Raw genomic sequence first — 15,199 nt, 5'->3', positions numbered from 1 at the left:
TTTCTTGTGTTTTTATATAGACCTTGTTTGGGATGGTTACCTTACAGAGGCACCTAGAGATAGCTGATAAGTAGGTGCCCAACTTCTTCAATGGGTACAAGATGGTGTCCCGAGACCTAAAGAAGGCACAAACCAAAGAGAAGGAGTTGGAGCTCAAGCTCTTAGCTCTTTAGAAGGAAAGGGATGATCTCCAAAACACCTTGGAGACCATGCGGGCTACTAGGTCCGCTTTAGAGAAGAAGTCCTCGGATGATCGCACAGCCCTCCTGGGCGTGAGGCGGGGTTAAGGCTCTGCATGCTCGTTTCTCCCGGGCCGAAGCCACCCGATATGCTGAAGGGTACAAGGACGGGTTTATAGACCGTTCCCCCTTGAAGGGTAGAGGAGCTCCTATAATGGTGCGAACGACTGCGACTGTGATCTTCAGATTGACCCGCCCGGTAGCTATATCGACCCAACTCCTAATCAGGCTGAGCTCGTCTTCAGGGAGTGCAAAGAGATTGTGACCTCTGTAGGGATGGCAATTTGACCCACCCCCGCGGTTACCCGCCCAACCCCGCCCCGTTTTTGGCAGTTTTGGAGGACCGTTTTGCTTATTTGGCCGGGGATGGTTTGATGTAATTAAAACCCGCGTGGGTTTGGTGCGGGGGCGGGGGGAGGTCACCCCGCACCGCCCCGCCCCGTTTAGATAGGCAAACTACTTAAGTAGCCTTATTTCATTAGTTTATATATTTCTCACTATATATTAAGTATTCTATATAACAATATTAAAGTAACAAATGAATTTGATTAAAATGAAAGTTGTAATGGTGAAGAATTGAAGATGAGGGGGGGGAAAAAAAAGAGCAAATCGATTTAAACAATAAATAAATTATGGTCTTAAACGGGGTTGGGCGGGTATCCACGGGGGTAAAAATGTTAAACGGTTATGGGGATGGGGTGGAAAGTTCCCCCGTTTTTGCGGTTTTGGGCGAGGACAGGGGCAGAGTTTTTAAACGGTTATGGGGGCGGGGGAGGGTACACCCGCCCAAAGCCGCCCCCGTTGCCATCCCTAGACCTCTGGGGTCATCCCTCCTGTCCCAGACATTCAGCTTCTGAACACTGCTCTTGCTCCTTCTGCCACATGTCAGTGGAATGGAACATCTCTGCCCATGCTTCTGACAGCTAGGCTCAGACGCCTGAGGATATTGTTCACGTCGACTCCCCATCCTGAGGGGATGAGGTGGTGGAGGACGTTTGGGATGATGCAGGATCAATCCAGGAGGATAAGAGGACTGATTAGGGACTTAGTAATTTTTTGTTATTTTTTTTATTTTTATTTAAATATGATTTTTGTAAGGTTGAAGACGCCTATTACTGTAACCTCTGGAACTTTCTCAACGAAAGAACCCTTTGGATTCAATTTGCTTTTACAAATTCCTGTAAGTGTTTGGCGCTCGGCTCACTTATAAAAAAAAAAAAAAAAAGTGTTTGGCGCTCGGCTCATAGTGCGATTTGTCATTGATATTTATAAATATTCACAAGTGTTTGGCGTTTGACTTGGTCAAGTGCTTGGCGCTCGGCTAGAATGCCACTTGCCACTGAATTAGTTAAGTTGGCGTTCGGCTTATAGTGCCACTTGCCACTGACTTGGTTAAGTGCTTGGCGCTCGGCTAGAATATCACTCACTTAGTTATAAATATTCACATGCTTGGCGTTCGGCGTATAGTGCCACTTGCCACTAACTTGGTTAAGTTCTTGGCGCTCGGCTAGAGTGCCACTTGCCACTGACTTATTTATAAATATTCACAAGTGCTTGGCATTCGGTTTATAGTGCCACTTGCCACTGACTTGGTTAAGTTCTTGGCGCTCGGTTAGAATACCACTTACCACTGAATTAATCAAGTTCTTGGCATTCGGCTTATAGTGCTACTGACTTGGTTAAGTGCTTGGCGCTCGGCTAGAATGCTACTTGCCACTGACTTAGTTATAAATATTCACAAGTGCTTGGCGTTCGATTTATAGAGCCACTTGCCATTGAGTTTGTTAAGTTTTTGGCGCTCGGCTAGAATGCCACTTGCCATTGACTTATTTAAAAATATTCAAAATTGCTTGGCGTTCGGCTTATAGTGCCACTTGCCACTGACTTGGTTAAGTTCTTGGCGCTCGGCTAGAATGCGACTTGCCATTGACTTAGTTATAAATATTCACAAGTGCTTGGCGTTCGGCTTATAGTGGCACTTGCCACCTGCCACTGACTTGGTTAAGTTCTTGGCGCTCGGTTAGAATGCCACTTGCCACTGACTTATTTATAAATATTCACAAGTGCTTGGTGTTCGGCTTATAGTGCCACTTGCCACTGACTTGGTTAAGTTCTTGGCGCTCGGCTAGGATGCCATTGACATAGTTATAAATATTCACAAGTGCTATGCTCAGGTTTCTCCTTTCTAAGAAAACTTCTCTCTTTATAGATTTTTGTTGCTTAGTGCATTTACATTCACATAAAGGGAGACAGTTCGAATGGAAACTTAATTGACAATTTTGATCTACTTATAATACCTCTTCAAATACGTGGCATTCCATGGTTTGGCAACCTGTCTTCCGGCTAATGTTTCCAACATGTATGCTCCCTACCCTATGACTTCTGCAATTCTGTACGGTCTTTCCCATGACGGCATCATCTTTTTGGTGATGCCCACCACTCTCTTCAGCACTAGATCCCCAGGAGCAAACCCTCTATGTTTCACTTTTTTGTTGTGACTATTCACAGAGTGTCTGTAGGTATGAGGCGAGCCTGATTGCTGCCGCATCTCTCTTTTCTTCTAGGAGATCAAGGTTAAGTTCTAACATTCTGTCATTTCGTTCTTGGTTCCATGCTATGCTCCGAACGGTTGGCACTATGTGCTTGACCGGTATCACTGCCTCCGTGCCATATGCCATAGCGAATGGACCGGTCGGTCGTCTTGGGGTTGTTCGATAAGCCCACAAGACGTTCGGGAGTTTCTCAAGCCAATTGCCTTTCTTCTTTTCCAACTTCTTCTTTATGCAGCTGAAGATTGTTTTGTTTGTGATTTTAGCTTGCCCATTTCCTTATGGATGGCTGACTGCTGCTAGCTTCTGATTGATCCCATACTCATTCATTAATCTTCTCACATGCTGATTGTCCAAGTTGGTACCATTGCCCATAACGATTGACCTTGGTACTCCAAAGTGACAAATGATGTTGTTCCAAATGAAACGCCTCACTTGTGTGTGAGTCACGATGGGATACGGTTTGTGATCTTGCCTTTGGTAGAGGGCCAACCACATCCATCCCCCATTGCGCGAAAGGCCATAGGTTGGTCATTACGTGCAAGTCTTTAGGTGGTTGGTGAATCAGTGGTCCGTACCTCTGGCACTTGTCACTTCTCCTAGAATAGTCTTTTGCATCCCGTGACATGTGTGGCGAGAAGTAACCTTGGGTCATTGCCTTATGTTCTAGAGATCTTCCCCCCGTATAGTTGCCACACACTCCCTCGTGAATGGTGCGCAGGATCTGTCTTGCTTCTGAAGGGGTCACACACTTTAGGTAGCGGCTGAAAAAGACCTTCTGTACAGTTGGTTGTGGATGATTGCATACTTCGCAGCATTCGATTTGACCTTCCTTGCCTTATCCTTCGGTTCAGGCAAGTCACTATTCCTTATGAAAGACATGATGGGATCTATCCAGCTCGGCTCATAAGGTATGACACATACTTGAAGATGTTTAGGATCGAGTGGCGTCGGCATCTCCATTCTCCTCTCTAGGCAGTTGTGTGAACTTGACTAGATCAAACCCTTTTGCCTCTTGCTCTACATTTGAACAGTAGGCCTCCATTATGTTGTCCTTGGTGCTTTATTCCCCGGTTACTTGCCTTATGATCAGCTGTGAGTCGCTGAAAGCGCTCAGGCTCTTGACCTTCAGTTATTTGGTGAGTCTTAGTCCAGCTAATAGCGCCTCGTATTCTGCTTCGTTGTTGGTTGCCTCAAATTCAAGTCTGACTGCCTGGCAAAGGTTTGTACCCTCGGGGGTTTGCAACTCAACTCCCATGCCTGCCCCCATCTGATTGGATGAACTGTCGACAAAGAGTTTCCATGGAAGATCCCCTAGGATCTCTTCCATATCCTCTGTGTCACACTCCAACAGGAAATCAGCTACTGCCTGGGATTTTATGGCCGTTCGGGGCTCATAGGTGATATTAAACGAACTTAGCTCGATCGGCTACTTGGTCACTCTTCCTATTAGGTCTGGCTTGTGAAGGATGATCCTTATGGGATAAGTGGTGAGGACAATAATGGGGTGAGACTCAAAGTAGTGCCGGAGCTTCTTCTTGGCATGCACCAATGCCAATATAACTCGTTCGGCTCTCGAGTACCTTTTCTCGGGATCAACCATTGTTTTGCTGACACAGAATATTGGGTACTACCTTACTTACTCCTCTGGGACCAGGGCGGCACTGGTTGTAGCGTGTGACACTTCAAGATACAGGTAGAGCCTCTCATTTTGCTTTGGAGCAGAAAGGATCAGTGGACTTCGCATGTACTCCTTTAGCCTGGTCAGGGCTTGCCTCTGTTCTTTCCCTAAGCTTGTTGCCCGTGACCTCTTATTGTATCGAAGAATGGCTTGCAACAGTCTGATAGCCTTGAGATGAATCTGCTAAGTGCATCTATTCTTCGTGTAAGAGCCTGAACTTCTTTAAGGGTCCTTGGCTCCTCATTTCGTACCAAGGCTTCAGCCTGAGCCGAACTCGATCCCTCGGCTATTGACAATGTGACCCAGGAATTGTCCAAAGCCCACTCCGAACGAGCATTTTGCTGGGTTGAGTCTCATGCCATGCCTCTGCAGCACCTCAAACACATATTGCAGGTTTGCAAGGTGATCATCCTTCTTCATACTCTTTACGACCATATCGTCAATATATGCCTCCATAGATCTTCCCATTTGGCCTCCGAAAATTTTGCTAACTGGCCTCTGGTAGTTGGGTCCTGCATTCTTCTGTCACAAAAGATGTTTTCTCCTCGTCATCTGGATGCATTGGGATCTGGTTGTAGCCCGAATAGGCGTCCAGAAAGGTTAAATGCTTATAGCTAGTGGTGGAGTCTTACCATCTGATCAATCTTTGGCAAAAGGAAACTGTCTTTAGGACAAGCCTTGTTTAAGTTGGTGAAATCGATACAAACTCTCCACTTCCCTTTCTTCATCTGAACAACTACCACATTGGAGAGCCAAGTGGGGTACTGAACCTCTCTTATGAAACCCGCTTCTAGCAACCTGTCTATCTCATCGGCTATAATTTGGTTCTGCTCTGGCGCAAACCTCCTTTGCTTTTGCCTAACGGGTTTGAAGTTTGGGTCAACGTTGAGTGAGTGATATGATAGGGAAGGACTGACTCCTGGCATGTCTAAATGACTCCAAGCAAACACGTCTGCGTTCATGGTCAAGAGTTCGACCAACAGTCATTTTTCCTCCATGGTAAGCTTTGACCCTATCCTGGTTGTTCTCTCAGGCATCAGAGGATTAATCTGCACCTCCTCCAACGGTTCTTTGGTAAGGACCATTGGCTCTGCCTCCTCCCCAACTCCCTTGGGTGGAGGTCCCTATAACTGCTATTTCGGACTCGTAGGACGGGCGATCGTCTTGCCCTTTCCATTGGCCTTAAGGGTCATAACATAGTACTCTTTCGCGGCCACCTGGTTACCATGAATGTCAATCATCTCATTCCTATCCGGACTCAAACACCTCATGACTTGGTGCAAGGTGGATGAGACTCCTTGGACTTGGTGGATCCATCCCCTCCCCCATCAAGAGGTTGTAAGAAGGGTGTACATCCACTATGACAAAGCTCTCTCTTAAGTTCCTCTTCGCAGCACAGACCGGCAGCTCGACCACCCTAATGGGTTCTACTCACTTTCCATCAAACCCTTGCAAGGGATTCCCGTGGGCCTGACCTGCTTTGGGTCTATTATCAACTGCTCAAACGCCACCTTCGTTATGATGTTTGCGCTACTACCTGGGTCAACAAGGACTCTCTTGACCAAACAGTTTGATACCATTAAGCTGATCACTAGTGGGTCTTTATGTGGGGTTTGGACTTTTAGAAGGTCGGCGCTGTCAAATTTGATTAGAGCTATGTCGCCCTCCTGGTGGACCGTGTTGACACTACCGATCCTCCTCATCATGTGGGCTTGATGGAGGCGTGTCCGCCGCAATTCTTCTGACTCGTCCTCTGCCTCTGGTCTTCCGTGGATAGCATTTATGACTTGGACCAGCTGAGCATCCTGGTGGTTCGGCCTCTGGTTCCTCTTTACTTGGTCAACCGGACGGTTCTGCTCGTTCGCCTGGCCTTAGATATAAGTGGCAAACTCTTCTCTCGCAATTAGCATCTCAACCTGCCTCCTCAGGTTTCTGTAATTGTTTGTCAGGTGTCCAAAGTCGCTATGGAATGCGCAGCGCTTGGATTATTCTCTTTGCTCGAGTGGTTGTCTGATCTGTTTGGGTGGACGAAACATCATCTTATTCTCCTGGTATAAACGTGCCAAGGTGACTTTGAGGGGGGTGACCATTTCTTCTTCTCATGGCCTCTTCTTTGCCCTCCAAGGTGCTGCTTGTGGTGGTGCTGCTGAGGGTTTCTGAGTTGTCATTTTGGCCTTGGATCTGTTTTCCACTGTGACCATCATCGTCTTCCTTGCGTTGACAGCCTCATCCTCTTCCAATCATACATAGCCTGATGCCCTAGTATTCAGTTCATCCATAGTCTTTGGTGCTTGCACAACTAAGGATGTGTGAAATGGAGTTCCTCGAATCATGGCAAGCTTGAACGCTTGCACCGCTGATGAAGGGTGGCATTCGATTACCATACTCTTCTTAAGATTGAAACGGGTAAGGAAGGCCTGAAGGCATTCGCCCTTTTATTGCCGCATGGTGAATAGGCATGATATGTCTTTGTCCATTCGCCTATTGTCGAAATACTGGCCTATGAATAGGTCACAGAGGGCTTGAAAGTTCCCAACCGACCCTCTTGGCAGGTGCTTGAACCAGTTGAGTGCCGTTCCGGTGAGGCTTGTCGGAAAAACTTTGCACATCAAGGCATCATCTCCTGTATCTAGAGCCATCATGCTCGGTCGGATCTTTCGTCCCGTCGAACAAAGTAAAGCCCGGTGTCGAAAACTTCCTTGGCTTTAGTGCATTCAAAATCTCATCCGTGAACGGTGAGTCGGTAGTCGGGGCTGACTTCCGAAGGGCCTCGCTGTCCACTGGTGTTGCTTTCTGCTCGATTTGTTGCTTCCCGGTGTTCCTCTGGTCCTGGGTGCTCATCGTTGACTAACGCATAGCGTTGAACCGTCTATTTGCGGTTGACTCCTTCTGCCATGAAGGAACAGTCTCGTTGCGCTCCATCTCGTCTTCCTGCTTGGGTCTTCTGTGATACGGGTCCATATGATCTGATTCTTCTCTTTCTACTTGACGGTTGATGCTTGGCGGTGGTTGGGGATCGGCGAAACCTCTTGTTGTTCCAACCAGGCCCTGAGCTCTGCGTTCTCTCGCCTTAGGGTTTCAATCATGTTCATCAACTTATCGTGCCTTGCCTGCTGCTCGTCCTCCTACTGTCAGGAGCCTTCTCCTCCGATCATTGTTCCCGAACGGAGTTGTGTCATCTATTACTGAAAATCAATCGGATCTACTCTTCTTTCCCACGGACGGCGCCAGATGAAGGTGCAAGAAATTTCTCTCTATATTAGGAAAGTAATCTATTACACTTCACACAATCTCCCCCTTTCCATCTCTCTAACTTCTATTTATAGAAGTGTACATTTGCCCTAAAACCTCTCCTAAAACTCTCAAACCTGGGCCAATCTTCAATGGGTCTTTTCGTTGGGTCGTAGTGAATGAAGGCCCCTTTTGTAATGTTGAAGAGGTTGGGTTGGAGGTGGTTCAAATGACCTTTGGGCCTAGTGGACCGGGCCATAAATGGCTCAATTCATTTTCAGTACCCTCAAGTGGTGTTTAGGTATAATTAGGAACCTACATCCTATTGTATAAGGAAACTGTTGGAGAATATTTTAGGAGTGATTTTAGCTTATGGTATAATATTGATTGGAGCGATTTATGGGATTCATTTTAGGAATCCTCCGTCATTGTATTTTCCATAATTATCACTTGTATTCTTTCACTGTAAATAGAGGTGCTCATTGTAAACAATCTTAAGAGAGAATATAATAAGAGCGATGTAGCCCTTTGTGCCGTGGATGTATGCTATAGTGGCTGAACCACATTTATCCTTGTGGTGTTCATTTTCTATCTCTCTTTTCAATTTTAACATGGTATTAGAGCAGGTTTATCATACCCTACTATATACTCTACTCGTCTTGGATCTTCGGATCAACTCATCTCGGATTTCCGGATCAACTTGCCTCAGGAACAACTCGTCTTGGATTTTTAGATCAACTCTTCTCGGACTCTTGACAACTCCGTATTTTGTTTAAAGTTGGACACTTGAGTTAAAATCTTCGTGTTCCAACTTGGGGGGCAGGGGGGGAATATTACAAAGATTTATGGGTTTGATTTTAGATATCCTCCATCAATGTATTTTTCATATTTATCACTTGTATTCTTTCATCACCTATGAATAGAGGTGTTCATTGTAAACAATCTTAAGAAAGAATATAATAAGAGTGATGTAGCTCTTTAGGCTTTTTGTGCCGTGGATGTAGGCCCTAGTGGCTTAACCACGTTATATTGTTGTGCTGTTCATTTTCTATTTCTCTCCAGTTTTAACAAAAACCAAGTGATAGTAATTAGGAAATCTTATTTAGGTAAACTAATGTTCCTTTATGTATAAATATTAATTTAAGTAACAGATTTGATAGCATAATATATAGTTCACATCAACCTCCACATACCGTAAGGTGAGATCACATATTCACCAATTGGATCCAAGGAAAACTATTAAATTTAGTTTGAGTAAAATTCAGTTGCTCCTTATAATTATACATATTATCACGAAACAGAGAATCTCAATGTGGAAGGGGTTGAGTTCTAACCATAACTCCTACCATGACTGGTTCTGTGATTCGAAAATTGCTGATATAGAGGGAAAAATGCAAAAAACCCCTTGAGCTTTCTCTAATTTGCAGATAAACCCCTGAAATTTTTTTGGCGAATAACCCCCTATACTACATGAAAATGTGGAAATTACCTCTTGCCGTTTATTTTCTGATAGAAAATGGATGATAAAGAAGTCATTTGCACATCACTTGACATGTTAATGTCATATTTTGAGATTTTGATCAATATATCCTTTTCTATGGACTATATTACTTTTGGACAAACATACATGGGGGTTTCATCATTATTACGGAATATAATCTGTGTATAATTTATCCATTGAAATCTTAATTTGCAACTCTACTTGCACCAGTATTGGAGCTTTTCACTGGATTGATCGTGCTTCAACGTCTTTACCACTAACTGGCAAAAGCAGGTGATATTTCACTAGATCATTCTGAATTATGTTAGTGGCATTTTCTTGTTTTTCCTCTTTTATTATTCCTCACCTGACAGTAATGACAGTTATTTTCTTCATATTTTCAAATCTTTTACTGGATATGTGGTTCAGAGTTGCTGTTGAAATACATAATATTGATCATCACATCCTCTGTATTTTGTAGATTCTGCTACTTTATAGGTAGATTATTTTATTGTTATTTTATCACTTTTCTATCCAACGGATGGGATTACAATTAAAGGAGAAAAATCCAAGTAACTATGCTCATTGCGGATTGTGTATTGAATTGGAAACCCTAGATGTGATCCCTAGCTTTTCTTTCTCTTCTGATTTTTATTTGGTTTTGGCACATAATGACGTATTAATTTACGGCCAGACCTTATTAACCCTTGCTTCTTTAAGACCCTATTTGACGAGCCCTCACCCTTCCCCCTTTTAATTAATCAACCCTAGCTACACAAAAAGCACACTACCAGTTCTTTACTGTTAAAGGTATTATTCACAGCCCCAATAACTAATTTATCTTTTATATTAATGACTTCTTAATTAAACTATTTAATCACAAAAGTATCTATTGTGAAAATAATGTACTTAATAAATAAATATATTATATCTATTCACCAAAACTTACCGGCTGGGTTTCTCGTGATCAAAATAATCAAGTCAATAATACATGACCGAGCATAAATGCCACCTAGCATAAATGTCATGTTGAGAATTCTTTTACAAACTTCCACATATTAATTAATAATTACCCAAAGTACCCAGTATTTGGAACTAATGGTCCTTTGAATAAATCAAAGTAATTACTTAATTAATATGTAAGTCTATTATTCTCTCATACTTCAAAGTAATTAAGCTATAACTTAAAGGGTAATGCTTGGATCCTGCCCTATGAGGACAAAACTTGTCCTGCAATCTGACGTGGCCCTATCAAAATTTGACACCTGTCATAATCTGATATAACATTAAAAAAATGAGCAATTTGGATCAACCCGGATACCCGGATAGAATCCAATTAGAAACCCATTTTCTCTCTCTCTCTCTCTCTCTCTCGCTCTCTCTCTCTCTCTCTCTCTCTCTTCTTGGCTTCCTGGTCCTCTTCTTCCTTTCTTTTTCTCAGCAGTCCCTTGAGCCTTTTGAGCCATTTTCACCTTTGTCGCCGCCGTTCCCTAACATATTTAATCATATCCAAAATCATTGACCCCCATTCACTGATCAAAAATCCAATCATTTTTTTTAACAGTTCGCATATGTGTTTTAAATCCACAAATTTTCGGAAAAAAACTTAATTTCCTTTTTCTTTTTGATAATTAACAACACATGTACTTGCAATCTTGCATCCCAACAGGGACTTGAGCCCTGCACTATAATGAAAGAGTGCCTAGATTGCCAATGGAAATTCTCAGTTAAAACCCATAAACAACTTCAAAACAAATGTATAGCATACAGAAGAAAATAATCAGATTCTATGACTTACAATGACAGAACTAGGTGGCGACGAGAAGAAACCCAGAGGGCCCAAAGCGCGCCATGTGAGAGTGTCAAGCAAGAAGGCGATCCCAATGCCGGAGAGAGACAACCCAGATACGAGAAGCGGAGAACCCACAACGAAGATCGCGAGATTGCAGAGGAGAGCAGATTGCCAAGAGGGAGGCGAAGATTGGGCCAAATCCATTGCTCTCTGAACGAACCCTAGAGCAGAGGTGGTTGCTTGAGCTTTGACCACTATTTTTGGAGTTCTGAAAGTTGGAGTTGGATTGAGATTTAGGGTTTCTGAAAGGGAAGCCAAGAAGAGAGAAAGAGAGAGAAAAACATGGGTTTCTAATTGGATTCTATCGGGTACCCGGGTTGATCCAAATTGCTCATTTTTTTAATGTTATATCATATTATGACAGGTGTCAAATTTTGATAGGGCCACGTCAGATTGTAGGACAAAACTTGTCCTCATAGGGTAGGATCCAAGCATTGCCCTAACTTAAATAAGGTGAAATCATAAAGACGGCTATTTTAATTCCAATAACTTATTCTTGATCTAGTTCAATGTGTTATATCAGAATAAAGTGACCAACTCATCTTCAAGGGGTGTGAACTAACACTTTTATGGCAAACTAATATCTATGATTCATATATCCTATGCATTTATCTCCATCGTTGATGCACATAAATCATTTAGTATTTGTCAAAGGAGCCTTGACTCAACTCTAGAGTCAAATCAATGCAATCATTCGCTATATGTATATATATATGTAAGCATGCGAACCATAAAATCAGACATTCATAAATAAATAAAATATATCGAATACATTCAGTTATTGGCTTGAAGGGCATAACCAATCCCATCAAAACGCACATTCTCCTACCAAACCTCTATAGTGTAGTTTGTACCATAGTCAACCCTTCACACTAACTAAAGAGTAAGTGCCTTTTGCATTAGGTAATAGAAAGATCATCAGTGAGTGACACCTTAACTGAAGTAGATGATTGGTTTGTAGGAAGATGAGGATACTAGAAGTAATATGGCCGGATATGATCTGCGGACATGGCATCGGGTCAAACAATTGAATTCAGCCCATACAGGAGCACCACAGAATGGGCCGAGCTCGGAGGATCCATCGAAGAAGGCCAAGCCCATTGGAAAGAAGGCCCAAAGCTGATAGTCCAGCAGCACTTGTAATTGCCTATAAATAGGCAGTGAAGAGAGTAAAAGAGGGGAGATTATTGTGAAATGTACTGAAATTCTGTCAAAATGGAGGGAGAGATTTTCTTGCATTTACAATTGGCGCCGTCTGTGGGAATCACGAAGAAGATCGATTCGAGCTTGATTGATATCATGTTGATTCAAGCAAATTCGTGAAAACAAAGCTTGAATTCTGGAAGTTGAATCCAGATCAGAGAGATTGCAGTTCCTCCATTAAAACACCTTGAATTGTTATAATTTTGATTTGTTCAATCGCAGCTGGATCCGGTGAGTTCAAAGCTAGAAAAGCTCAGAGTTAGCAAAATGTGACCACGGTTCGGTGAAGTTGAGTCCAGATCTGACGGAATTTGCACCGGTGATGCTTGGATCTGATTAGGAATTTGTGATTCATGCCTTTACTTCGCTCCGGAATCATGATAGGAGGTGAGAGCTCCAATCCGATGGAGAATGTCCAGTAGATGAAGCTAGATGAGTTGATGAATACGATCGAAGCTCTCCGAAAAGAGAATGCGGAGCTAAGAGCCGGAATGCAGCGTCAAGAAGCTTCGGCGCTCCGGCGACCGCTTCCGGCAGGTGACGGAATTGTACATCCCGATCTTACACAACCACGGTGAGGAGGTAGGAAACAATCAGACGGATCTTCACCATGAAGAGGTCAGGCAGACGATTTGCCGCCAAATCTCCATCGTGTCGATGAGCGAGAAGGCTCGATTAACCTGGATCCACGGCGTGAACAAATCAGGTGGAATGAGGCTAGGACTTCCGATTCGTATCCAGAAAGATTCGACCGAGAAGGATCTATGGAGTTTGGACACCAAAAGGCTGCACCGATCTGGCAGGAGGAGTACATCGAGGAAAGGTCATCTGATCCGCCTTACCGGCCTTCAGTGGCTACGTTTGATTGCCGAAGCTCGGAAAGGAGATTCACTGATCCGAGATTTGCAGCAGCAAGCCAACGAGAGAATGAGGCACTACGTTCAGCAGCTCGGACGGTTGACTCGCCGTTTACTGATGGAATTCTGAATGTTCCAAATCCGAGGAAATTCTCTATGCCGGTTTTCATTCTGTTTGACGGAACGACTGATCCGGTTGATCATGTGTATCATATCCAGTTGAAAATGGCTTTGAACACCGAGAACGATTCTTTAATGTGCAAGTGCTTTCCAACCAGCTTGGCTGGACCAGCGCTCAACTGGTTCAAAAACTTGCCGAGGGGTTCGATTGATAGTTTCTGAAGCCTTTGTGATCGGTTCATAAGTCAGTATTATGGAAATAAACGCCCGGCAAAAGATGTCTCCAGTTTGTTCACAATGAGGCAGCATGAGGATGAGCGTCTCCAAGCCTTTCTTACCAGGTTCAACTTAACCAAGAGCATGGTGATCGAATGCCATCCCTCTACAGCGGTTCAAGCATTTAAGTTGGCTATGACTCGTGGCACTCCATTTCACACAAGCTTGGTGGTGAATACACCGAGGACCATGGATGAACTTAATGAAAGAGCTAATGGTTTTGTACGCTTAGAAGAAGAAGAAGCAGCTAATGCTCGGAAGACATCCATAATAACAACAGGAGAGAAAACCAAAGCAAAAATTAGGCAAAAGCAGGCTCAGCCACAGCGTCAAACCTCTTGGAAAGCTGAAAAGAGGCCCAGAGAGGAAGAGCTGGTTACTCCGCTGAAAGTCACACTGGCAAGGCTGTACCAAGAAAATAAAAATAAGTTCCGACCTCCTTTACCTATCAGACAGCCCCTCGACCAGAGGGACCAGTCTAAGCATTGTGCTTTCCATTCTGACTTTGGCCATCAGATTAATGCATGCAGGAACTTAAGGAGGCATGTAGAGATGCTGATAGCCAGAGGGGAGTTCGCAAGTTATATCCAAGGCACGGCAGTGGAACAGAACCGACCAATGGAGCAAGTAAAAAGGAATCAGAAGCCGAGCTCCCACAACTAGCAACCAGTTCGCATAATCAATGCGATTCATGGTCAGCCCGAACTGGCTGAAGAGTCGGAAGAACTGCTTAGACCGCGCCTCCGCCAGGCACAGATGAAGAGGACGATAGGCAGTGTAAACACTCTGCATCAGCATAAAGCATCAACGCAAATCAAGTTTGACAGAACCGACCTGTTACGCGTTCAGATTCCTCATGAAGACCCGTTAGTCGTCAGTTTGACAGTTGCCGAATGTTTGGTACTCAGAGTTCTGATTGATCCTGGAAGTAGTGCCGAACGTCATGCCGAGGGACACATTTGATCGACTCGAGATCAAGCCATACCGGCTCAAGCCCACTGGGAATCCTTTGCTATGGTTTGATGGAAAACGAGTGGAGCCCATCGGTATGGTGGAAGTAGCAGTGCATGCTGCAGAGAGGGTTCTGATGGAGAGCTTTGTGGTTGTCGAGATCCATCCCTCTTACAACCTTCTGATGGGCAGAGGGTGGACCCACAGAGTTCAAGGTGTTCCTTCCACTCTGCACCAAGTAATAAGATGCCTGGGGCCAGATGGCACCAAGGTGATTGACATTCATGGGGACCAAGTTGCAGCTAAGGAATGTTATTCAGTGACACTGAAATCCGTTGGGAAAGGAAAAGCACCTGTTCGATCGGCGAGCCCGAGATAGCAATTACAGAAACCTTCACCCAAGCAGAATGGGGGGGAGGAGCCAGTGGACTTGACTGAAGAACCCTTTATTGATGTACAGATCGATCAATCTAGGCCAGAGCAAACTACCCGAGTGGGAGTAAGACTCACCGAGAGGGAAAAGCAGGAATTAGTTGATTTCTTATCTCACAATGCCGATGTATTTGCATGGAGTCACTTAGACATGCCTGGAATTAGCCCTTTGGTATCCTGTCACTCCCTGAACGTTAATCCCAATGCAAGACCTGTAAAGCAGAAGCAGCGAAGGTTTGCTCCAGAACGTAACCGGATCATAGCCGAGGAGGTTGATAGGCTGCTTGATGCGGGATTCATAAGAGAAGTGTACTATCCCGACTGGTTG

At 44.2% G+C, this 15,199-nt stretch overlaps 1 protein-coding gene across 14 annotated transcripts in view; it reads left to right on the top strand.

The window, feature by feature from the left end:
- The window catches only part of LOC132282920 (DNA repair protein XRCC2 homolog), a 66,314-nt gene that overhangs the window by 38,923 nt on the left and 12,192 nt on the right, over positions 1 to 15,199 (top strand). For all 14 annotated transcript variants that reach the window (XR_009471909.1, XR_009471910.1, XR_009471911.1 and 11 more), the window contains one exon: positions 9,412 to 9,474. Coding sequence is in view for 11 of the 14 variants with exons in the window: in XM_059784759.1 (XP_059640742.1) it covers positions 9,412 to 9,474 (63 nt within the window). In the remaining 3 variants the exon portion in view is untranslated. The remainder of the gene's footprint in view (positions 1 to 9,411; positions 9,475 to 15,199) is intronic.

The sequence above is a fragment of the Cornus florida genome, unplaced genomic scaffold, assembly GCF_030987335.1.
Source record: "Cornus florida cultivar Cherokee Brave unplaced genomic scaffold, ASM3098733v1 CherokeeBrave_3.0.0_Hap2_Chr11, whole genome shotgun sequence".
NCBI classification, from domain to species: Eukaryota; Viridiplantae; Streptophyta; class Magnoliopsida; order Cornales; family Cornaceae; genus Cornus; species Cornus florida.
This window is presented reverse-complemented; position numbering and strand designations above follow the sequence as displayed.